Source organism: Chlamydotis macqueenii, chromosome 8 (assembly GCF_036417535.1).
Source record: "Chlamydotis macqueenii isolate bChlMac1 chromosome 8, bChlMac1.mat, whole genome shotgun sequence".
NCBI lineage: Eukaryota > Metazoa > Chordata > Aves > Otidiformes > Otididae > Chlamydotis > Chlamydotis macqueenii.
In genome coordinates, this window is record NC_141563.1 from 19718505 (window position 1) to 19744580 (window position 26076).

General features: G+C 36.0%; 1 protein-coding gene across 5 annotated transcripts in view; it reads left to right on the forward strand.

Moving 5' to 3' along the window:
• The window catches only part of EVI5 (ecotropic viral integration site 5), a 116462-nt gene that overhangs the window by 55320 nt on the left and 35066 nt on the right, over positions 1 to 26076 (forward strand). For 3 of the 5 annotated variants that reach the window (XM_086752866.1, XM_086752861.1, XM_086752862.1), the window contains 8 exons: positions 2404 to 2457; positions 4855 to 4887; positions 5461 to 5607; positions 13138 to 13272; positions 15404 to 15544; positions 16062 to 16220; positions 17956 to 18102; positions 24077 to 24172. In XM_086752866.1, the coding sequence (XP_086608992.1) occupies positions 2404 to 2457; positions 4855 to 4887; positions 5461 to 5607; positions 13138 to 13272; positions 15404 to 15544; positions 16062 to 16220; positions 17956 to 18102; positions 24077 to 24172 (912 nt within the window). The remainder of the gene's footprint in view (positions 1 to 2403; positions 2458 to 4854; positions 4888 to 5460; positions 5608 to 13137; positions 13273 to 15403; positions 15545 to 16061; positions 16221 to 17955; positions 18103 to 24076; positions 24173 to 26076) is intronic. The other 2 variants (XM_086752863.1, XM_086752864.1) reach the window with 2 other exon arrangements.

Below are 26076 nucleotides of genomic sequence, written 5' to 3' on the forward strand. Positions count from 1 at the left end.
AGGTCCCCAGATTCTTTGCTTTCAGCAGTTGTATTTGGAACGTCTGTTCGTAAGACACTTAACAGTGAAATTATTGAGACTTTGGACATTTAAAGAAAAATCTTTAACAGAAACCTGCTGCAGTCAGCAGAAAATAATGAAGACTAAGTAAAGCTTGATTACTGATGGCCTCATTCACTAGAGGTTCCAAATATGCTTGTTTAGATGTACGTGTCCCCCATAGGAGGTTTGTAAAAGACATGTTAAGATAGCATTTATGAGAATGCACTTGAGTGGTTCATCATTGATCTTGAGATCTTGATTTTTCTTATGTGTTGCACCCAAGACTGACTGTCTTCTGTCGGCAGTCACTTTTTCTTTTGGAGCTTCTGTACCGATACATAATGTGGAAAAAACCCACCCTGCAAGTGCAGTTTGTTTCCCTTATACTAACTGACCTACTTCCTGTGTGTACTTAATCACTGCATCTTTTTGCTTTTGTGACAATATGTTGTGGTTTAACCCAGCAGGCAGCTAAACACCACAAAGCCGTTCGCTTGCTCCCCCTCCATTGGGATGGGGGAGAGAATTGGAAAAAAGGTAAAACTTATGGGTTGAGATAAAGACAGTTTAATTGGACAGAAAAGGAAGGGAAAATAATAATAGTGATAAAAGCATATACAAAACAAGTGATGCATGGTGCAGTTGCTCACCACCTGCTGACCAATGCCCAGCCAGTCCTCGAGCAGTGACTGCCAACTCCCCCACTGTATATGTTCAGTGTGACACCATATGGTAGGGGATATCCCTTTGGTCAGCTGGAGTCAGCTGTCCTGGCTGTGCCCCCTCCCAGCTTCTCATGCATCCCCAGCCTGCTCACTGGCAGGGCAGTATGAGAAGCTGAGAAGTCTTTGGCTTGGTGTAAGCACTGCTCAGCAACAACTAAAACATCAGTGTGTTATCAATGTTATTCTCATTCTAAATCCAAGCCACAGCACTATACCAGATACTAGGAAGAAAATTAACTCTATCTCAGCCAAAACCAGGACACATAAATAGGCTTTTGCTGCTTTTTCCTTTTTCACTTTTTTTTTTTTTTAACTCAGCATAGTATTTGATCTGGATTTGCTTCCTTGCATCATGTTTTTAGCCAGTTCCATGAGAAAAGGCAGTGGGAGAAATTATGGGCAGGTGTAGTACACAAAGCTTAGTAGAGGGAGCTAGGTATAGCCTTCCTTCTTCCTGTCTGCTGCTACTCATTTTGCCTTTCAATTTCAGTTTCTAAAGCATTGGTTCTTCAGAAAAATTCAGTGACGTGCACCTGGGAGCACAAAAGTGTTCAGGGTTTTTCAGGCAGTATGTTGTTGTTGTTGTAGCAGGCAGCAAGGCAGTTAGCAGCATTAGAGCCTGCTGTAACAGCACCTCAAATCAGAAGATTTCCAGGATTCAAAGGACAGCTCTCTGCAGAACAGGGCAGAATAAAATTATTTGAAAGACAACTGTAAATTTAGATTCTTGTATTTTAATTTATTTCAAATCCTTTGCTGCCCCCACCACCCCACAAAAAAAAAAAAACAACAAAAAACAACAACAAAAAAAAAACCAAACAAAAAAAAACTCAAGAAAAAACCCCCAACCAAACTCAACAACCGAAAGGTGTCTGTTTCTAGGCCCTGCTTTGAGACCTTGTATAAACCATTTCTGACTTGCTGTCTTCTGCTAAGAAGCTCTGCTGCTTTAGGGAGATGGAAAACCAAGCACATTGAGTCTGCCTCTCAGCCTGGCAGAATAAAGCTCTACTGAACTGATATCCATTGCTCTATTCTTAGGGATAGAGATCTCTTCTATCTGAATGCTGACTGCTCAAATTTATAGGAACTGCACTGGTAAAATATGCAATTCATTACAATTCTTTCTCACTTTTGGGGCATCTGAGGTAAATAATTCTGCGTATAACCTTACAGATTAAATAAATATTGTATAATTTAACAGAAAAATTATTGGGAAGAGAAGGAAGGAAACCTTGTCTCTATCTGTTTAGCTTGTCCTGGTGCAGGGAGCACTGTCGTGCCATGTTAACCATGAAGGCTGTGTCTGGCTCTGTTTATGAAGAGGAGGCTGTCAAGTCTAATGTGTGGTTAAGCCCTGTGGTTCACCTGTGGACGTACTGCTTTCATGTAATGCAATACAGATACTTTCGTATAACACAAGACTATTCTCATCTTTGCTGTATCAAGCTGTTTTAACTAATCTTTTGGGTTAGTAAATTATAAAGAAGGATGTTAAAAAGGTCACTAATTAGTTTTGTATTTGTACTGATTTTCATAGATGTGATGAGATAAAAACATTGTTAGCTTGCTTGGCTTTTATCAGACTTACAATTAATAACTTGAGAAATACAATTCTGAACTGTTTACCTTCCAGAGGTTACGAACTGAAAACAGACTCCTAAAACAGCGCATTGAAACATTAGAAAAAGTAAGTATGTTGGTGATTAAATCTAATCTGTGTTAATTTATACCTAAATTGATGATGATTTTATTATATGAAATAGTAAGTTATAATTCTGAGATTCCTGTTTTTCCTGCTAATCTCTGGTGTTTACTAACAGTGCTTAGCCAAATAGCATGGCAATAACAAAGAAATTAGGGTTAGGGCTTGTAAATGCTTAAGGTTATGTCTGGCTCTTAGTGAATATGGAATCAAACCTTTTGACATACCCAACTTTTGTCGTACTGTTTTCTTTCTGAATTAGAAGCATCTGTTCAAAGTCCAGAAGACTACATGAAATAGCGGACTGCTTGGGTGGAAAAGGTTATTTTGAGAGAATCCTCAGTTTTGAAAATCTGGACTTGCTGGGTGTTTTTACATAGGAGCAAAATGACAGACCTACCAATGACCAGAGGGAGATGGAGATGAAAGCAGATTACTTCATCGCTAGCCAGTGCAGCTGTAGAGGGCTGTTGCAGCATTCACATTCAGTACAGGAAGTCTGCTGCTATTAATTTGTTTTGAATTTTTGAAGCAGTTTTGGGTAGATGGGGGAAGAAAATCTTTTAACACATTTCTCACAGATTTAGTCTGAAATAGAGTTTTGTTAGGCTTCTTTGTAACTGGGTATAACTTTAAAAGTATGCGTGATAACTGTTGTCGGTGCATTGCCAACACGCAGGTGTTGTTCTCTGATGGCCTCTCCTATATTCTGGTATCACACTTCCTGTGACAGATTGTATCTGAGCTGGTCTGCTCCAGAATGAGAACATTCTTGTCCATTTTAACCAGGCGTAGCAGCTATCTTTCAGCAATAAAACTGAATGCTCTTGTGAGTTGTAAACAGTTGTTCATGTTACACAGGGAATAAAATTGTAAAGATTCAATTTAGAGACATAATTGAAAGATGTCACTTCAGATGTTAAATCTATTGCAGTTTCTTGGAAAAACAGTCAGTCTATGTCAAATTCAAATTAATTGATTTCTGAATGTAGTTTTGAAAAATGCATGTAATAAGGACATACTGTGAAAGTTGTTTATAAAATTGTATTTTTGGTCACAACTTTGTTTCTAATATCGAAGTGCTGATAAAATTAACTGAAAAGAGCAGATTTTCTAAGAAGCTTGAAGTTGTAGTGAGTCACTTCAATGCTCTTGGCAAATTTATAATAGTAAATATCCCTGTTTTATATTTAACTTGCAGAAGTTTGAAATTGGCTTGTTTTTTATTAGAAAGTCCATGATGAACTGCCAGACAGTAGTGCTTCTGCAAATTCTGTACTTAGAATTTCAGAATTAACTTTCAGAGTATCCTGTTCTGACTGGGATCAGAACACTTCAAAATGGTAAAATACTATCTATTAATAAGAATTTCTGAAGATCATTATCATCACAGCATCAGAAAAACAGATCATAGTGTGAACAAACACATTCTGTTCTTCTGTTGGAAACTTATTTTTATTTCAAAGTATTTTTCCTCATCCTAACCTATATGGTTTGGTTGTGATTTCCTTAGTGTACCTTAATGACAAACATCTTGGCTTAACTTCTAAGTAATGGCTCTTATAAATCAGTTTGAGCTTTAATTTTAATAGAAGTTCCAAGGACAAAGATGGTCTGTAAATAGTTGTGTTCTCTGTTGCAGAATCTGCAAAAATTGAGTGCTTTCAAAGGTGATAGAATAGAATTTAATTAAATATTCAACTAGGGGGAGCTGGGAACTTAGTGCTTGTCAGTGTGCATAAATGAAAATTTATTTCTTGCAAAACTTTGGTAAGAGAATCTATGAACTGCTCATGTGTTACTGCAACAGTTCAGTAAAACAAAATATTAGTTGTCATAGTTGAAACTTTCTACTTGTGTCTGTCAGTTTGCACCATTTAACTTTCCTGCTTTGTCTTTTTGGAAGCTTTAGTTCTGCATGCATGCCTCAGTGCTTAGTGGAATTTCCTTTGTGCTCAAATTATGCCTCCCTTTCATATTGTGGATGGACCATAGGCCATGTCTCGCATCCATCTATTAGATCGTATCAGATAAAGTATCAGTAGCTTTTGTTAATTAGGGAAGCAAGCAATTCAGGTAAAAATACTCAGTCTCCTGTTGGTGCATTTTAAGCGTTATGGAGATCTGGCTTTGAGACCTTCTTCTGTCAAAGATGGACTGTGTTAAATCTGTTGCAGAAAAGGCTGCTTCCTGGGACTTTCAGGCTGCATTGCCTCAATTTATATGAAAAGTTTGTTAATTTTGCAAAAAGAGTTTGTACAGAAAATGGGTAGAATTTGGGCATTTTCTTTCTGTCCGTTCTTGTCTTTTTTGTCACTATTATCACCCCTTTGTTTTTTGGTTTCCCTTTTCCTTATTCCTATCTGAATTTTTCCTTTGTAGGAAAGTGCTTCCTTGGCAGATAGATTGATACAGGTATAGTCTTTTAGTCTTTTACTGTATGACTCTCTTCCTACTCCAAAAAAAAACCACGCCAAACTGCTTTAATGCATGCATATTTGCATGCTGTACTCTATCCCTGCCTTGCTGATTTGGAATAAATATAGAGCTAATCTCTTGCTAGAAACTTGTTTAATTTTGTTTACTAAAAATGTATAAACCCAATACCTGCACGTTATAATATTTTTTTCCTAACTTACTGTAATTTTTTTGGTACAAATTCTGATGACAAATGGATTATATGACGCTGTATTAACACTGAAATTGAATATTGCAAACTTAAATCTGCATGTACAACGGAGTAATATTGCATGAAAAGAATTTTACTGAATGGAAGTACACAATTGTGCTTGCTAAACAGATGCTGAATTCTGTAATGAAGTACTAAAGCAGCTGTTTAGTACTACCTTGTCCAAAAATTTCTGCCAATTGTACTCTGTGCTGTTCGCAAAAACAATCTCATGAAATAAGCAGCTAAGCATTAAAAAGGCAGTCTTTCTTGGATTTGTCCTCAATTATGTTAAAAAAAAAAATAAATTATGTCCTAAGGGACAAGTGACAAGGGCCCAGGAGGCTGAGGAAAACTACCTTATAAAACGGGAGCTGGCCACCATCAAACAGCAGAGTGATGAGGCCATTACTAAACTGGAGCAAGCTGAGAATACCATCAGGGAGCTCCAACAGCAGCAGCAATGGGTAAGAAGCCTGGCAGCACATCATTTCATCTTTTTCACTCATATGTGTTTATTTTTCCTCATCATGACATGGTCTCTGTGCTGTCCTTGTAAATGCTTGTTCATTGTGATTTGCATTTTTAAAATTACCCAAATTATAGTAAGTGATATTTTGGTCTGTTCTTACTGATGAGACTTACAACTCTGGATAGATGTAAGTTATTAGTTTTTAAAAACCCAAACAAACAACACAACAAACCACAAATTCAAAAACTCAACAACAACAAAAAACCCAACCCAAAGTCCCCCCACTCCCAAAGAAATACTAACAAAAAACTACATGCAAAATCTTTCATAGCTCCTAATGCTAAGAATCCAGCCATTGCAAATTGTGTCGCTCTGAATACTCAGATTTCAGAGTTGATTCGTAATGCCTTTACCTCGTTTCTCATTTAAGTCAGTCTGTTCCATGTTAACGTTTCTTCTGTATAGCTGTATTTTTTTCCTAGCATGCTTAAATTTGCTGCTTGCAAAAATATAAGAGTATCGTCCCTGAGTTTGTAACTACAGGACTTCATTGAAAGGTGCGGGTTTATGTGCAGATAGAGCAGAAAATAACTTGTAGCAGCTGCATGTAGTACAGCATATGTGGTTTAGGTACTGTAATGTGCAAGACGTAAGACTGTTACTCTGAGATTTAAGTTACTTTCTCTAACCAACCTAAAAAATGCTCAGTATCTTCCCTGATAAAGGGAGGGAAGCAGTTTCAGCAGTCTTCAATTGCTGAATAAACTGTGCCCTAGCAGTGTTGATGATGTGAATGTCATTTTTGTTTTAAGTGGTATCCAAGTATTTGTCTGAAGCCCTGGGTGTACGAAATTCAACTTTTTAGAACTACAGCGTACTACAGCTGCTGACCAGATCCCTTACAGGCAATATAGCAGTTTGTTTTACACACCTTCCACCAAAGCTCTGGAAGTACTTGTATCTCATCTTGGAAGGCAGAGATGAGATTTACTGTTAGACTGAAAAGAAATAATAACATAAATGCAACATTCTAGAAATAGTTTATTATGTCTATTTAATGCATTTCAGTGTAAAAAAAAAAATATTTTAAAATAGTTGCAAGGAGTTATTAATGAGCTATTACTCTGTAATGTGTAATGCTGCTTTTTATTTAACTTTACATGAAGAAATTATGACTAGGAAGATGGGGATGTTCTAGTGATGCTTTCCAAAATTTTAGATATGTTATAATCTTTCAAGTGAAATAAAATGAGAAATGTTTATAGACTTGGGTAGCCAACTCTGTTTACTGTCTGATTACAATAGTACATGTGCTTTTGGAATGTGTTTTTGGAGGCATCTATGTTACTTACTGGTATTTAAAAGATACTAAAAGAGACTGAAGTGCTGTATTAATCCATTAGTTAATTGATGAGCAATATGACTTCTAAGCTAATGCTTTTAATTATGCTGAGAACTTTGTTAAAGTAGCAATGATGGGGAAGCCTGGCAGGGTGGCTAGGCATGGGAACTGGTCCCGAGCAAAACTGTAGATAACAGTTGATTGCAAAATTGGCTGGACTGGAGCTGTGAGGGCAGAAGACTGGACAGGTACTGCAGGAGTGGAGAGTAAGTAAAACGTGAGAATGGGCGGTTAATTTAATTTAAGAGCCACACTTCCTACACTGCATGCTTGCAGCCTGTTTTCCTCCAGTTAAACGTGAACATGACTGTAGGAAATAGTCTGACTGTGTGGAACTGAGGCTGTAAATCCATGTGGTTATAGAGGGACTTGTGCCTTGTAGCTGACTAATCTTGAAGCGTAAGGAAGAGTACTGTGGTTTTGAGGACCATCTGAATTAACTTAGTGTGGTGAAAGTGTTAAGATGGTTTAAATTAGTAGTTCCTTAGATTCTGCTGCATTAGTAAGATTTGTAATTGAACAGGCTTTTAATTTTGTTTCTGAGCATGGAAGTAGAAGCAACGAATGTGAACAGCTGTGTGCACGTAGGGCACTGCCTAGTGGGAATCCATAAACTTGTTTTGAATTTTGGCATTTCACTTTGATCACTCCAATAAATCTTTTTGCCATTTCCTAGTGCCAGTAGCTTTGCTCTTGGGAATACTCCTCTTCAGTATTGTCTTAGGAATATTTACTTTAATATGTTTTTTTTTTTCCTCCAGTTTTGTTTGATTAGCAAAAATGATTTCACAGTGAACTTATAAATGGCTGTATAGTTTATCTGCACCTATTTAAAGGTACAGTATCTATCCTACATGTTTTATAATCTACATCTTTTCCAATCTGGAGCTGTCTATTTCAGCAGGATAGAAACTGTAAAGTTCAGGTATGAATTTCTGAACAGGAACGTATGAAAAGAGCTGCCTAAGGATACTTGCAGTTGCCTCTTCTGCACAACAGTAGGGATTTGGAAAAAAAAAAACCAACCCAACTAAACACAACTCACTTTTACTTCTAAATTATGAGGCAAGAGAAATGAGGAGAAATAAGTAGAGTTTTTTGTTGGTAGCAAAAATATTATCGAAATCAAAGTATTTCTAAGAAGGCTAACATATCCTTTGTAAAAAGATTATGCATTTGTATTTAAATACTATTTAGGGTTTATTCTATCCGTTCTATGAGATTTGAGAGCACAAGTTGGACGGCTTAAAGGTAAGTATTGAAGGTGCCTACAGGACATGTGTGTGCGTATGAAGGAATTCTCCATTGCAGTACTTCTTTGTAAGGCTGAATACAGAGATGGGTAGAGGAGTATTCTTTTGACTGAAGTCCAACACCTGAAGCCCAAATTATATGCAACTTTTTTCCTGTGCTGAAGTGTTTATAGGGAGATTTTAGTTCAACCAGAATGACTTTGTAATGAAGTGTTGAGGCTACTTAGAGAGGATCTTCTTACCATTGTTTCTTAGTGACAGGAAGGGAAGTTCTGTAGTACTTCTCCCAGATGACCTGAAAATAGTACTAATGATCATATACTAAATCACATATTAAGTATCATCAAAGGTATTCTACATATTTCTGAATATATTTAAGGTCATCTGGAAGGGGAAAAGGAAGCAGAAAGTAATAAAGTTTGAGATGGAAAGTTCACATGGAGACTTCACACTTAATTTTACTTTGGATGCAAACTTTTACATCTTAGTAGAGAGCAACTCTGTTAGTGTAAGGTTTTTAAAAACAATGTATAACCTGTACAACTTTTTATATTGATAGCTAGGAAAAAATAATTGTAAAGCTAACAATATTCTGAAGTGCCCTTGGAGTTCAGTGCGTCAGCTACCTAAACATTTGCCTGAATGGTTTTGAAGAGAATGGCACTAATCTGTCTTTACCATGTCTAATCTTTAAATACAGAACCTTGTCAAAGGCTTCTAGATGTGGTGGGTAACCAAAAGATTAAGAGGAAGGTGTTTTCTTCCTCATACTGCTAGTAAATAAAGAACTGTGTAGAGGAAGTTATGCCTGACTTCAACAGAATACAGAAGGTTTTCTTTTGAGGCACACTAAGAGCAAGGGTATTTGAGGACTTAGGGGTGAGGGTAATCAGCATGTTCTAACCTACTCCTGGTAATTATGTGCCAAAATTTTTTTTCTTCTTTTCTTTTTCACCTGTTGTTTCTAAATGGAAAAAGGTAGCTTCTGCTGGATATGGATATGAATAATCTTAACTATTTCAGTTAAATACACCTCCAGAACACAAATCTGTCTTTCCCAGTGATTACCCAGTTCATCTGAGTGCTTGAAAATTGAATCTGAGAAATGAGAGGCAGTTCAAGCTAAAATTGCTTCACATCTTAACTTTTAAGAAGGCTCTTCAAGTGTATTATGTGAAGATAGAATTTTAGTTGACTAAACATTCAGATGGAACCATGAGCATTTTGTAAGGTAATTTACAGCCATGCCTTTGGTTATTGTTACACCAACTCCATAACGCTTAGTTTCTTTTCTTTAGCATGAGTTCCTACTCATGCTAAAATGCCTGATACTTAAGAGCATAATAATTGATATGGGGAGTATATGCTTGTAAGTGAGTGTTGCAACCTTATGGAAGGCTTAATTTTATTTTACCATATACTTTTTTTAATTTACGATATACTTTTTTAATATTGTGTTCTGATTTGGAAGCAGAAAATAAAAATACTGTATTTAGTAAAGTATTACAGTTAGTGATTAAATGGGTAAACAAAGTTAACTGGGCAGCTGCTAAACAATCTGCTTAGTTGCCCTCCAGTATAGAGTACTAGAAAAGCATTCTGTAATTACATGTAATAACCTGTCATCGGCCAAAATAATATTAGGAATTATAGTGTTGGTCTGAGATGTTACTATTTCTGAGATTTTAAGAAAAGTTGTGGGAAAATAAATCCAGTTGTGTGAAGCTGAGCAAAGATTTGTTTCCTTCAGAAGTCGATGGCTGTAGAACTACATTTTTAGTGGTTTATATTACAGATATCTTTTCAAGACAGCCAAGAAAAACAGTATTAAAATGTTCTGGCTGGTGCCTGGAAATCTGGATTCACGTTGTGGTTTTTGTCACACGTTCTAGGGGATAAGATGGATATATAAAAGCAGGTTTTTTTGCTAAAGAAGTAAACCTTAAAGTAATTTTCAAACATTGTTTTGACTATAAACTTGAGTTACCTTTATATACTAAATTACTAAAAATGTGTGTTGTGATTTTTTTGTTTTTCTCTTTAAAAAAACCAGCTTTGAACTTGTGAGTAGTTTTTTAAACCTGTTTTATTCTTGACTTTATTTCTTGGCAGTCTATCAAGACTAGATTTGAAGTTTCTTGTGGCTAAATAGAGAAGTACTCCTAATATATCCCTTAGGCAGGTGAATTCTAAATACAGACTTAAAGAAGCCATGACTTGTGCCTGAAACTGGATAAGTAACTTCTCTTATACTCTCCATTATTTATTATTTGACAGTTAGGTTTTTGTAGTCCAAAACTACTTAGAGTACACTTAAATATTGTTGCAAAATCAGCAGGTATGCAGCACTTCAAATCTGCTGTTTTCTCTCAGTTTCCTGGAAAGTACAAGAGGACCTCATACCTGAGGAAAGCAGACTGCATTCGTTCTTGTTCCATATGTATCATAAGCAGAATCTAGAACAAGAAATTTAGAGTCCATTTAAGTTGCTGAGCGTATCATCTGATGAACTTGTACAGATAGCCAGGGAATAAGAGCTCTTGCCTATTCTCTGCGTCTGGATGTTGTTACACATACTATTCATGCTCCCATATCATGTGAAGCAATTGTAGAAATGCATCAGCATTGTCCCCGCGTCCTCTCCTTACACTCTGATCAGGGCTGCCTCCACTGCTTCCTGAGGCAAAGATACTATGTGGGTTGAAAATAATGAGTTAAATTAGTATTGTATAAGGGAAAATTAATATTCAGTATACTATTATCTTTGTGTATTAAGCATTCTGTGTGTGTTCAGCTGCACAGTTAAGTAGGACGAGCACTTAAATTGATAGTGACACTGAAGACTGCCTACTTGAGCTATATTTGCCTTTTAATGCTTTGTATGTATTCCCTCCGTTAGAGCTCCCTGTAGACATACATATATATATATATATATATAAAAGAAATACAGCAAATTGTAACATTAAGGTTAGTCTAGATTTTGAATTTGGATTTTACTGTAAGTCATGATGAAAGGCTTAGTTGGCATGCAAAAGTATAAAAATAAATTAAACACTATTTCCTTGACCATGTAGTTACATGTTGTAAATCGTTGTTTTGTCCTGTTTGCCTTCGGTGCATTAAAGGTCAGGGAATGTCATACCCTAACCAGAAGCATATGGAACTGAAGACTTTCCTGGTAATTTTGTCAACTGTTTTTAGATGCAGAAAACTAATTCGTTTGATGCAAACAAAGTAAGAAGTAGTTATCTCTTTAGTATAATAAATACTCCATGGATTTTAAAGTTGCATTATTAATTGAATAAAACTTCATCTATGAATCCAAGTATAGTATTTATTCTTCACAATGTAGTTAATGGCACCAAAGATGTATTAAATTATTTCCCTTGAACTATTTTGTAACTGTTGACTAGAGGAATAAGTTAAATGGGGCTTTTGAATACAAACACTTAGTATGACTTCAGTTGGATACGCTAAACTATGACACTGTTGGAAGGCATGGTTTCATGAATTTGTGCTTTAGCAAGTGAAAGGATAGATCTCACTTTTAATTCCATCTAACCAACAGTCAAGAAACAGGTTAATGGTGAATTAACTTACTTGAGCAGAACTATGTTTTTTTTTCCCTTCCCTGACCTTAAGTTCTGAACTGCTGGTTTATTACTGAGGGAATATGTTTGGGTGTGCAAAGCTGGCTGGGGATACTCTTGGAGTAAATCCTATATGGAAAGAACCAAATTTCTTTGTAGCTTGGACCTATGCTGCCTGTCTAGAAGGCTATATTGCTACTTGTGCCTGGATTTTTTTCATAAATCCACAGGACTTGCCCTAAAGAGAATTTCAGAAGGAATATGTATAGTGTGAGCAATTGAGAGTCAAGGATTGGAGTGGAAGAAAGAGGCAAACCAAAGTGAATGTCCATTGAAGCATATATGTCGAAGGAGGTGATTCTCCCCCTCTACTCTGCCCTGGTAGACCCCACCTGGAGTACTTGTGTCCAGTTCTGGAACCCCTAACATAAGAAGGACATGGACCAGTTGGAGAAGGTCCAGAGGAGGGCTACGAAGATAAGAGGGCTGGAGCACCTTTCCTGTGAGGACAGGCTGAGAGAGTTGGGGCTGTTCAGCCTGGAGAAGAGGAGGCTCCAGGGAGACCTGATAGCGGTCTTCCAGTACCTCAAAGGGGCCTACAGGAAAGATGGGGAAAGGCCGTTCAGTAGGGCCTGTTGTGATAGGACGAGGGGTAATGGTTTTAAGATAGAGGGAGGTAGATTTAGGTTGGATATTAGGAAAAAATGTTGTACACTGAGGGTTGCAGAACACTGGAACAGGTTGCCCAGAGAGGTGGTGGATGCCCCATCCCTGGAAATGTTCAAGGCCAGGCTGGATGGGGCTCTGAGTAACCTGATCCAGTCAGGGATATCCCTGCTCCTTGCAGGGGGGTTGGACTAGGTGACCTTTGAAGGTCCCTTCCAACTCTAACCGTTCTATGATTCTATGATTTTAAATCCAAGATCACGGAAGGCTTCATAAAATAATCACAGATCCTTTGAGAATTTTTCAGTTTAGGTAACAATGAGAGAAAAATGTGAGTTGTTGCTTATTCAGTACTAATAGGGGTCTCAGTTTGGTCTTGCACATTTGCTATCTGGAGGTGCTGTGGTTTGAGAGGCATAGCATTAGGGTTCTTACTGTTAGCAGTCTGGATGGACATGTTAGTAGACTTGTATAAGGTAAGCACTTCTGTTATCTTAAGCTAATATTCCTAACTGTTAAGCATCTGAATGTACTTTTCACTCCAAATCTGGCATATAAAACCCCTTTCAAACCATTTGTGCTTCATACTAAACATATTTCTGCAAACTTTGTAGCATAAATGCAGTTCACGATACAGTGAAGACTTTGTGCTACAACTGGAAAAAGAGCTGGTCCAGGCAAGGCTGAGTGAAGCAGAATCCCATTGTGCCCTGAAGGAGATGCAAGATAAAGTTCTAGAGATGGAAAAGGTAAATCAAACCAGGACCCTCTGTATAAAATAGCACTAGAAAGAGAATACAAATCCCTGTAATTCTTTGCATAACTGTACTCTAGAATCTTCTCTTCTTTGTTTTCATGATTGCAAGATGCTTTTCAAACCTGAAGTTAATAAGCAAAGAAAATCTAAGGTCTGTTTGTACTAGGAAAGGTTTGTGAAGAATAAATCACTCTTCTCCTGTTCCTGAAGTGGAAAACTTGGATTCTAGTGGAGTCTTTACAGTAAACATCGATTATTTCAAAATTATATTGTGGAATAATAGCCGTAGGCTTAGGGTGAGCATTGAGGTAATCTGAAACTAAATAGTTTGGGAGAGGAGGAGGAAAGAGTTCAACATTACCATTCCCAGGTCTTGAGTTCTTGAGCATCTCCCACTTTGTCCCATTACAGACAGGGAAAAAATACCTCCACTGTTCAGTATCAAAATCTCCCCTGCTTTTTGGATGCCATCCCAGCTTGTAATTTACTGATGGCAGAGTTCAAGCTGTACTCAAACCAACTGTCAAACATTTACCTTTCTTTAAAGAAAATAAAATAGAAAAAAAAAGAAAAAACCTAACATTATGCTTTTTAGATCTTCTTGTATTTGCTTTGTAAATTGTTTCCTCATGGAAATTTTAGAGCTGTATACTCAGGAATGTGGCCAGAACTTACTGGCTAATTAGATTCACCCACTGGAGTCGAGACTTCAGTTTAACTGAGGGGCTTGATGGGAGTGTAACAAGCTAGTAGTGTGGCAGTTTTTACTGTATGGAACAGTGGTAAGAGTTCAGGATCTAAAATATTTTTCATAGCTCAAAAAGAGACTACTTTACTTAACCTTAATCAGCATGAAGATAGCATACGCTGAAAACTTAAATGTGAAGAAAAACTGGAGCGGTGAGGGAATTCATTGTACCAAACTCCGATGTACTGTAGTACTTCAGTCTGTCATAATGAACTTAAGCACATGAGAAAGTGACTGCAGTTAATGCCCTCAAATTCCTACAAATTATTCCTTTACCACTGTTATCGATGTGTCATGTAATCTGGGAAAATTCTGCTCAATAATCTAGGACTTTCATGGCCACACTGACAGCAACGTAAACATTCAGAAACCTACTGTGTCACTTCCTGCATTCACCAATACTTGGATTCTGTGATCTGACACACAGAGATGCTAATAAATGGCTGTTGTGCTAAGTTCTGTTGATGTTAATAATGTACTTTATTCTCAGGAAAACCTGGCAAGTGTCATATTATTACATACCTACAAAAATAGTGGATTTTTATGAAAATTACTACTGAGAAATACAGTAGGAAGTGATGAAGCACAGTTCTCAGTATTTGGTAACCAATTATTTAAGGTAGGGATATTGTAGTTAGGCAGACTATGTCCTTTTTCTTCCCCTCAATTTTGTTTCCCAGACTTCCATTGTTATGCTTTCCTCACTGTTTTACTTTCCTTAGGTCACTACTGCCATGTGTCTTCGCGTTTTCTGTTCAGCTTTCTCAAGTCCTTCTACTTTTTCCTTGTGTTTTTGTAAACATCCATGCACTTTCATCTCTAAAATCTTTTATTGACTAGTTGTTGTTTGAAAATATTAATGGGTTGTTCCTTTGTCAATATATTTTTTTTTCTCCTTTTCAAAGGCAGATTCCCTATTTCTCAAAAAGAAATTTAAATTTATTATATTTACTGTAAGTCTAAATAAAAGTTATAACTCTAAAGGTGCAATTTCAGTTTCTCATTTACTTTACTTTTATCAACTAGCTGAAAATTTTTCTGATTTCTCTCCATATTTTTTGATAATGTGTACAAAATAGTGTAAACAATGCTCTGTCAGGGATGCTATTCGGGGATCTCTGGAAGTCAAAGTACCGAAATCTACCTTACTGATTTTTTTTTTTTCTGTAGTTGGCAGTTAGAGAATGTATGTAAGTATCTTCTATATCCAGGAACTTTTTTTTTTTTTTAAGGTATTTTATTTTGCAAGGGATGAGTAATTGATAAAGTTTCATTAGTAATAAGAGTTATCATTCCATGTCTATATTCTTGGAGTGGGTCTCACTAAGCATAATTTTATTCAAATACATATTTAAGAGGATGGTCCTTGTTGCAGAGAAACAGCTCTCTCCCTGATGAGGAAAATGTTGCTAGGCTACAAGAAGAACTGATTGCAGTAAAACTAAGAGAAGCAGAAGCTCTGATGGGTCTCAAAGAACTAAAGCAGCAAGTCAAAGATTTGGAGGAGCACTGGCAGGTATGGGTAGCAATACACTTTTAATAACTCTTATTTTCAGTGAATGATGATAAAGCAAAATACTAGGAAAGTTTGAGATCTAGAGTAGAAACTAGTGATTGTGGATCAAGCCATGGAGGTGAGAGACTCTTTGTCATGAGAAACTTCACTTCAAAAGTATGTTAGAAATTGATCCCTAATTGTTACAGAATGCAGAGCACCTATGCTACCAGTTAACCATTCTGGTAGAAAGGAAGTACCTGATCAGTAGTACTACTTCACTAAATGTTAATAAGGGCTAGAAATAGGCAAAAATCTCAGGATACACCTGTATATATACACACTGGCTTACTGTAGTTGGGAATGACTGTCTTCAGCTTTTTAATTGTCTCCTCTTAAAGCTAGTAAACTTCCATGGGTTTCCAAACAGGAGCACTACAGCAACTTGTCCCCATTTAATTCTGAGACCTCAAATGAAATAAGGGAACACCAAGAAAGATCAGGTGTTATCACAACAGCATGCTATTTTTTTTTTTAGCGTCATCTGGCTCGTACCACTGGAAGATGGAAAGATCCTCCCAGAAAAAACACAGTGAATGAGCTACAGGATGAGCTGATGACAGTCCGACTGAGAGAGGCAGAAACTCAAGCTGAACTGAAAGAGACCAAACAAAGAATGATGGAGATGGAAACACAGGTATGTTATTGAACTTCAGCATGTGTGAACTGAGCTGAATGCTGGCAAACTGGTGTCGAATGGTAGATATCTGAGGATGATCTTTACCATCTACAGGTATGACTTTAGTTCCAGAATGCGCTTTTTAAAATGCTGTTATACTAGGAGGAGAATCTAGTGCATACAGGCCCACTTACTTTAATGTCTCTTCTTTAGTCTTTTCCAGGACTAAACTTTCTGAATTTCTCATTTGGACTAATTGGTAGACTCTGTGTGTGAATCTTAATTCATTAAATTGTAACTGGTGTAACAACAACAGTAAATTTAAGGTGTTTAAAATTTCACAAACCTAACTGATGATTCTGACAATAGTAATTGTAATTCTTTAAATGGCAGTGTTTTCTTCTGGTGAAATTGCCTATACTGGATTATCTCTGAGCTCATGAGTCTGATTACTAAACTGTAGACTCTCAGCTGCATCTTAGGTTTGTTTGTTTTTTTTTTTTTTTTACCAGAAGCTTTACCTTTTGTGTGCCAGAAGACAAAAGCAGGATTCACCATTAAAATTTGTGCGGAAAAGACAAAAGTAACTTGTCTGCCAAGATCTTTTTTTTTTTTTTTTTTTTTTTTTGTGTAACTAGGGAATAAGTTGTTCTTAAGCAAACAAATCTGAAATGAAAGTGCACTAAAGTTGATGAGTTGTATTAAGTGAATGAATAAGCACAATGTGCTGTGATAGTGAAGGATTTGTAACGGGCTTTTGAGAAATCTTCCTGTGAAATATCTGCTAAATGTAACTTATGTAAAGGAGACCTGTGCATCTAAAAGGCTGAACAAAGAAACAAAAACTTTACTTGACAAGCTTCAGCAATGCTAGAAACCAGGAGAGCATGTAAGGATGTGCTAGTGAAGAGAGATGGGTTAACTGCAAGGCATATAGTGGCTTATTTCTGACAAAGGCATCGCTTTTTCTACATCAGCTGAATAAATTTTTCCTCTTGCCTTAACTTTTAAGAATTTCATTGAAGTGTTAATACTGTTTCACTACAGTTAATGTGTGATTTTGCTTTGTTGCTTTTTCCCCATCTGTGTATTTATTTTGGGCAGTAGGGGGCATAGGTATCCTGCTGTCTGGATTACACGTATTGAAGTCACAAGACCTTAAGGTACTTCTCACTTCAGTGTTACCCATCGAGTCTTTGTATCGGCTCATGCTGTTTAACGATCATTTGACAGAAATGCAGCAGTTCTCCTGTTGTGTACTGTGATCTAAGCACAGCTTCGTGTAAAAATGGTGTGACTTGTAGTAATGCACTGATCTTAATTAAGGTGCCTTGTTATTTTCAGGAATTCACAGGACAGAGAAATATGCACACAACACTTCTGACGTACCTGATGTTTCTTGGATGCATCAGCTTGTTGCTGTAGTTGGGATACAAGTTCACAAAATCTTTGCCTTACCTAAGAAAGAGATTGGGAAAAACAGATGTACAGGAGCTTTGCAATAATATTCTTACAATGACTCATCTGCTGTTTGAGAATAATTTGAATATCCTGATCATAAACTAAATGTCATGCAAACTTTTCTGATTACACTTAAAAATTCTGAATGCTTTTTCATCAAAAGTGTGGGTGTTTTTTGTTTTTTTTTTAATAGTAAATGATCTATAAGTCTGCCAGACTTTGTAAAGTTAAATTAATATCAAAGATCTTTCCTTAACATGCATTTTCTTTTTTTTTTTGTCATAAACTTCAGAATCAGATCAATAGTAACCATTTACGAAGGGCCGAGCAAGAGGTTACCAACCTACAGGGGAAGGTACAATATCTTTCTGCACAGAACAAAGGACTTCTTGCTCAGCTGAATGAAGCAAAACGTAGACAAGCAGAGATTGAATGCAAGGTAAATAACACTGACTGCTTGTGCGCTAATGTATATGTACTTTTTAGTCCTGTCCGCTGTTGTTGGATAGAATTGTGTGTTAATTGAGAAGTAAAAATCACAAAACTTTCTTTTACTGATTTGACAATATCATTTGAATTCACCCTCTCACAAAAATCACCTAAGTTTTGGCAGAGCTGCTTCTTTGTGGTACCACAAAGATAAACTTTTACTTCTAAAATTTACTTGTAAAAAGATACTTTCACACAACTGATTCTGATCACTGTGTACTCTGTCTCTAGTGACAGAAGAGGTTCATTACTTCAACACTGACTACTACTGCAGAATTAGTTTAGGTTCAAAAAAGAAAGTAAAAGTAGTGTTTGAATGGAGAGGTCTACAGAAGGGAGTGTTACAGTAGTCATAGCCTAATAGTAACCAGAGTTTAAGGGGACAGCCCAAAAACACTAGGTAAGAGCTGGTTTTATTATTGTCAGTGCACAAAAGAGGCCAATCTGATGTTTGAATCTCAGATTTAATTAATTAATTTTGTAACTAAATCCATAACCATTTACTAAAAACTTACGTCTTTAACTTCTGCACACATAATATGGAAAAGAAAAAGGACAAGTCTTACAGGCTCTTTTTTCTCTTAACTTAGATGAAAATTTGCCTGAAATTTCTCCTGATATTTACTTCAAAAAAGGGCAGCATTAGTTGACAAATCACTATAGTTAAGATATTTGCTAGAGACATTAAAACAACTATTTACTTAAATCTTATTTCCAAAAGATGTATGAATAGTCTTTTATGAAATCAACTAGTGCTGAACAGCCAGTAATTGCTAAATAGGATACTTATTAGTACGTTAAAAATAGTACTGTAATATGAGATGAATAATTAGAACATGATTTATTAAATTGTGGCAGTGAATTGGCAACTTGAGAGCAGATGCTGTTATACAATATATTGTTCATGATGACATCTTAGTTTTACCTTTAATGTAACCAAACCTTTTTTATGTGCACTACTTGTTTCTGTTCTCATTCATGCAGAATACTGTTATTGGTTGAGTGTGTGTTTTTCAATTTTATCCAACATACATGCATTTTGCTTGTAACACCATACGTACCCCAAAGACTGCATTAGCTGCAATTCCATCAAAGGCTTCTGTGGACAATATGAATCAGGAGTGTAGTTCGAGTGGTTTATCATTGTCACTTAGCTGGAAGATGAAATGACATCCTTATTAATATGAGTAGTTTTGCTATAATATCACACTTCTCAGTTTTTAGACTTTCATTTCTTCTTGTAATTTCTTTTCTCTAAAGTAATGCATAAATCTAGGCAATTTAGTTATGTAGTAAACTCTGATCTTGTGTTTGTTACTCAAAGCCATAGTGTGTAACTTGTAAATTGCAATTTCTTGCTAGTTTTGCCTTAGTTATAGTTCTTTCAGCAAAATGAAACTGATTTTTGTTATTGTTCAATTTTAAAGAAATTTAGGAACAGTAAATAACTGAGAGATACTCCAGGTATTTCAGGTTTTTTAGGTTTTAATTTTTCTTGCTGTCTTGCTAGTTCCATTTATTTCCCATGGAACCTGAATCTAAAATGCAGTGAAGACATAACTTCTATTGACTCATCAAACTCCATCACAAGCTTTTAGGAGACAAGCCACTGAATCTTAAATAGAAGACACTGCTTCTACTGACTGTTTTGTTTTGTTGTTGTTGTTTTTTGGGTTTTTTTTGTTTGTTTGTTTAACATAATCACTGGTTTCCTAAGTGCTTTTTAAAAAAAATTGTTGAGATTATTCTTACTGATTTTTTTTTTTTAAATATTCATGATCTTGGTGACATGTCTTTTCATATAACCCGTGACTTCTTTGATTGGTTTTTGATACTGAAGGTCCTCATTAATCCTTAAGAGATTAAGAGGGTGAGGTCAATATTCTGAAGTTTTTATATTGACTATAAAGAGAGTAATATGCCTTTTAACCTGACTAAAGAGTTTATATACATGATTATTCTCACTGTGACATAATTTGCTTAGGAAGTTATGTTTAACATGGGTTAGAGAAAAGTATGATAGTAATAGACAGAGCACGTTTTTTAGAGATTCTCTGAAAGTAGCAATGGTCGATAGCCAGTGAGGTAGCAGTTCTGACATAACGTTAGATCCTGAATCTTGTTTTGCAGTCACTGATAGGAAAAATATTACAGTTTACATTGTAATATGTTTTCCAAGTTGATGTCTAGGATGTAAAATGAAATAACTATCAATTTGATACATTTACATTAGCAGGAGCTCTACTGTTTAACTGTGAGCTAGACTGTAACTTCTTGGGATGAGGCTTAGTGTAATACCATCTAGACTCCTGTACTGTTTAAATACACAAGGTTTTTTTGCTTCCTGTATTGAAAGATGCTCACATTTATCTTGTTGGAAACTACCCTTCAACGCAGTTTGCTTTCATATTCCCTTTTTCCTCTACCTCTGACATTTGTAATGAACTTTCATGGTGACTTTATTCTCTAATAAGCTATACAAACAATTCAGCAATGTTTTACAGATTTAATAAGAATGCCAAGTGTGGTGGTTTAGCCCAAGCCACCATGCAGTTTCTCACCCTCCCTCTACCCAGCAGGATAGGGGAGAGAAATTGGGAAGAAAGGAAAACTTGTGTGTTTGAGATTAAGACAGTTTACTGTCTTCATCTCAAAAACTGAAAACTACAATAATAACAGAATATAAGGATAGTAATATACACAAAATGAACAATGTATGATTTCTCACCACCCGATGTCCCAATGACCGATACAGCCTCTCCTGAGCAGCAATCATGGAAATGAAACCAAGCAGCAACCAAAGGAGCGAAAGCGAGCCAGGAGGGTAGAGGGAACAATGCCAGCACCTCCACTTATATACTTAGCATGACGTTCATGGCATGGAATACTCTCTTTGGCCAGTTTGGGTCTATTATTCCATCTATCTTTCTCCCAGCTTCCTGCATCTGCATATTAGCGAGATGTGGAAAGCAAGAGAGTGTCCTTGGTCTCATTAACAACAACTTCTATTATCAGGATGTTTTTATCAACATTCTTCACATACAAAGTCCAAAACTCAACAGCTACCAAGAGCTATGGCTATGAGTTTTCCTTTCTTTCCACTTTCTCTCCCTCATCCTGCTAGGCAGGGGGAGGGTGAGCAAGAAACTGTGTGGTGACTCGGGCTAACCCACCACACCAAGTCATCCAAAAAATTAAGCTGTGTTAAACAACATACACAAGTTTGCGTTCTCCCACTCCTTAAATGGGACATAACTTGGTCTTGAGTTCCTATTGCTGTTTCAAACTCACAAAAAACTTCAATTTTGAACTGTAATTATTTGATAATATACCATTAAATGAAAAATGAGAGGATATAAAAAGCCATTCTCCTTTGACAGTTGACTTGTAAGGATTGTAATTCTGTTTCCTGTCGCTTGTTCTCCAGATTCAAACTACTGGAGGCATGATTTTTAGCTTAATGTAAGACTCGGGCCAAATGCTTTCAATTTTTCTTGTTATAGAAGAGACTGCTTTAAATTCCTGTCTCCCCACCTTGTACCCCAATAAATGAAGGAAATTCCTGCTTGGGTTTATTTAAGGTCATTTCACTGTGTGAGGAAAATGAGATTTTAATTTTAAAGTGAATTTAAAGGAAAAAAATAAAAGCTGAAGTAGAAAAAGAAACATGCTTGCCAAGTCAAAACCTTGCAACGTTACTGGCCTTTTTTATACTATCTAGGTGTACAAGAAACTAGCGTTTTCTATTGTACGTTACAAGCATGAAGGGCTAGCCTCCAGCAGTAACAGCAGACTTGCCATATCTACAGTGCTTCTAGAAGTAGGTTCAGTATCTGTAACTTTACTAAATAGCGTTGCTACCAACTTAGATTTGACTTGAAATGCAGATAATAGCAGGTAGGTTGAATTAAAAAGACAGTATTCAGTGTAAACACCTAAAAGAAAGCTATTTAATATGTTACTGATACAACAACTTTGTGTTCAAAACTGATGAAAAAAGTTTCAATAATCTTTCAGGTAATGTCATGGATCAGTAGACAAATACTAAATTTTTGTAGGACTAAATATTTTAAAAACTTGTACCTTGCATCTCCTTAAATCTAGCAAGCTTGTTATTCCTGATTCTATTAGAAACTGATGCTTCATTTTTCTTGTTGTTTCAAGTAAGCTGAAATCATGCTCTGGCTTTATTTCTGTCACTTTGTCTTGGCTACGTAGCAATATTTCTACTTGAAGAGGTGTATCAAAAGAAGATAGATTTGGATTTTCAACTTTTTTTTTTCCTCCCTTCTTATGCAGAAGAAACTGATGTATTATTTCTGGAGCTTGTAGTTTTCTTTAAAGCATAATTTAAAATATGCAGAAACTAAAACTTTTGTAGCAAGTTGCATCTCATGCTACCTACACGGCAATTGTTTTCTGTCACTGGTGTGTACTGTTATGTTTTTCCCTCTTTATCTCACTACTGCTTCTACAGCAAGGACTTAATTTCAAATTGTTTCTTGAAACACAGCATGATCTTCCTAATCAGTTTTGCTAAAGAATTTATAACGTAAGATTTGTGCCCCCACCTCAGTCTTGTCTTTCCTACCATATCAACTTCTGTGGTAATTATTGAGAACATGCTCTGATGCGGAGATAACGCATCAGTGCCATCTAGAGCAACACTATTGACTCATCTCAGATACCAAAGTCAAACTAAGGCAGCCTGTCCTTTAGCTTTCAGTTAAATACATGCAATCCTGTGGACTTGTGGGTTTGGCTTCATTCAAGCAATCATGCAGCAGAATTTAGCAATAATGGCTAAACTTTGACTGGCACATGATGGATTCCTCCAAAAGGACTCAACTGATTACAAATGCTGTTACTTGGATACTGTAGAAGATGTACCTGCATTACAGGGATATTTTTTCAAACAAACAGCATGTTTTCAAGTAGCTACTATAGATAAGCTTTGGGATGTTCAATTCAGTCTCAATCAAGCTGTCTAATGAAGGGTGGTTAAGTACTGTCAGTTTGAAGCACACATTAAAATAACTGAACTACTGGAACTGACTTAGAGTAACTACAGTTTGCAGAGTTACACCAGTCTGCCATAAAAGTAGGTGTACCTGAGCCTAGTCTGTCTCTTCCCCAGAATTATTTGCACTGCAGCTGGAAGTCACTTAATATCTATGACTGTTTTCTCTTTGTGGTTGTATCAAGCTGCTGACAATATAATATTAATTCTTTTGTGCTCTGAAGTCTTGAGGACTTGCCTCCTAAAACAGAAATAAGGACATTTCTTTCTCTCTTGTACAAACTCAAATTGCCTATCACTTATAGGCAAACTCAGAGGTTAAACTTACACCGAGAGTCTGATTGTAGGTTATGGGCATTAGAATTTTATTATAAACTGTCTTGCAAATCTTTATTCTATACTGTGACTAAGACAGCTGGACTTAAATGACATTGAGAATATCTGTGCTTTTGTGTTTGACTTTTTTACAATTTATTTTCTTAGGCAAAAATAATGATGAAATAAGTAACTCTTGTGTAGCTTTGCTAAAATTAAAAGTTGAAGCATTAACAGGGTTGGGTTTTTTTTGGTTTTTTTTTGTTGATACTTTTTTTTAAATTTACAATATAACATTTCTGGAACACAAGACAGCTGTTTTCTGGACCTGGAAATTGGTAACAGCACTTTTTCAAAACTACACAGATTTTTTACATTATTCTAGTGTAGAATTTATATTAGACTATACAATTCTGAGTTTAAATTAAATTTGGGCTCTTTAGAATATGCCTTATCAATAGGTATGATGTTTCACACAGCAGTGTATTAAGTTTTCTTTACTTAAATGACTTTGGGTAAAAGCAGTGTACTATCTTTCATCAAATGAAACTCATATTATTTGTTAGCTTCAATCTATTACTTCTTTCAGAGTAAAGAAGAAGTGATGGCAGTACGGCTCCGTGAGGCAGACCGCATTGCAGCTGTGGCTGAACTCCAACAGCATATTGCTGAATTAGAAATCCAGGTAACAAGTGATGGCATTAAATGTGTAACTTGATACTGATTACTACTTGTACTCTATGGTTTTTTGTTATTTTTTTTTTTCCTTCCTCCACTTTCTTTCCTTATTAATTTACTGTGAATACAAGGCACTGCTTTGCAAAGTGGGATAATGCTATATTGCTGAATGTGCCTCCTTTATAAGCAAAGGCCTTAAATCTATCTTATGGTCATCCTTGTGAGCTGTTAATTGTTTCTGTACAAGAACCATGCTGCAGACAACACTCTTTTAAACTCTGACTTCTGCATTTGTTTTTTGTCTTGTAATTGGTAATTTTTACCAATTAATAAATTGAAAACATCCTCTCTCCAAAAAAAAAGCACATATCTTGATTTCAGCAACCATTCTTTTCTGTGTTTACTCTTCTGCTGTGACCAGTGTTAGAGGATTTGTTGTAAACTTTTACTGCTTTTATGTCCGTCTTGAAACCTGTAATGTTATTTACTGCTACCATGTCACTATAGGATGTGAAGATCCATCCTTTGGCCTCTTTTTTTTCCTTATGCTTTCAGCTCCTTTTGGAGCTTTCATTGTCCCATGAACTCACTGGTCCTTTGAGAGAACCAGAAATGACTGTTCTTTACATTTTATTGGTTTTGGGAAAACATAATGTCTTACTGTAGTCTGTCCTTACTATACTCATATACTGTTGTCCTGTCAGAATTCTGCTGTGCCTGTCTGCAAAGGTTTTCTTGTTTATTATTCTGAAGTTACAAGCTAGTTACTTTTAAACTTGTAACACTGATATTGCTAGTGCCTGTCTTCCCTCTGAAATCTTTCCTTCAAGGTCATGATTTTACTGTGTTGTGTCAAAGCCTTCTTTTCCCTATGATTTCTCAACTACTTGCATCTTTTTCATATCTTCATATATGGAATGTACGAATAAATTTAATGGTGCTTGCATAAAGAATTTTCACTTTGAATATTTTTTCTCTAGTGTAGCAGGCTTTACACTTATTAAAAGATAAAGCAATCATTTCTTTTAATCATATAATGCTTAGATAATGCTGTGATCAGTACGTTATCTGAGTACAGTAAGCATTGCATATGAATCACTTATCTCGTAAGAGTAGCTGAGTTTAGAACAATCGTCCTTTCATGTGTTAGCATTTTACAAAAAAAAAAAAAATTAAAGTTAAAGATTACTTCAAACAATGTGGTTTTTTAGGAGAGGAGCCAGTACTCATTTGCATTATTTTTACATTAGCACAGACTTTAAATGCTATCCTGCTTCCATTGTTTGACTGATACAGGTTTCCCAAAACGTACACTAGTCTTGATTTTATGAAATGAAGAAATGGTGAATCCATAGTAATTGATTGTTTGTTTTTGTTTTTTTTTTTCTGGTAACTGTCACCCAATTAGAATTGTGTTCATTTTAAAATGTAAATACATCTGACTTGATTTTGTGTTGTTCTAACAGATCAAATAATCAGTGCTCAATCATTTTATAGTGCTCTCTTATTCCTTCGCTGTATTTCTGCTTAAGTTACAGGTGCCAGAGCTGCATGCAGATTTTTATAGTATCTTGTCATGAGACAGGTAAAGAAGTTAAGTGGAGAAACATAATCTATTTCATGACTCTGGCTAATATATGCAAAGATTATACTGTCCTTGTTTTGTCATGATATTGCATTGCCTCATGTTGGGTTGTTTATCCACATAATCTCTTCTTCCTTTTCACAACTACTACTTTGCATGATGCAATCTTTAGTTTTTCCGTTTTTCTCATATTTTAGGTGGCCTTGTTTTATTTCCTACTAAAGTGCATTTCAATTCCAGTCTCTTTGGTGTTCTTAAATGATCACCTGTTGATTATTTCTTGATCTATATAGTCTCTTAGTAAGTTTCTTAATTTTCTGCAGAAA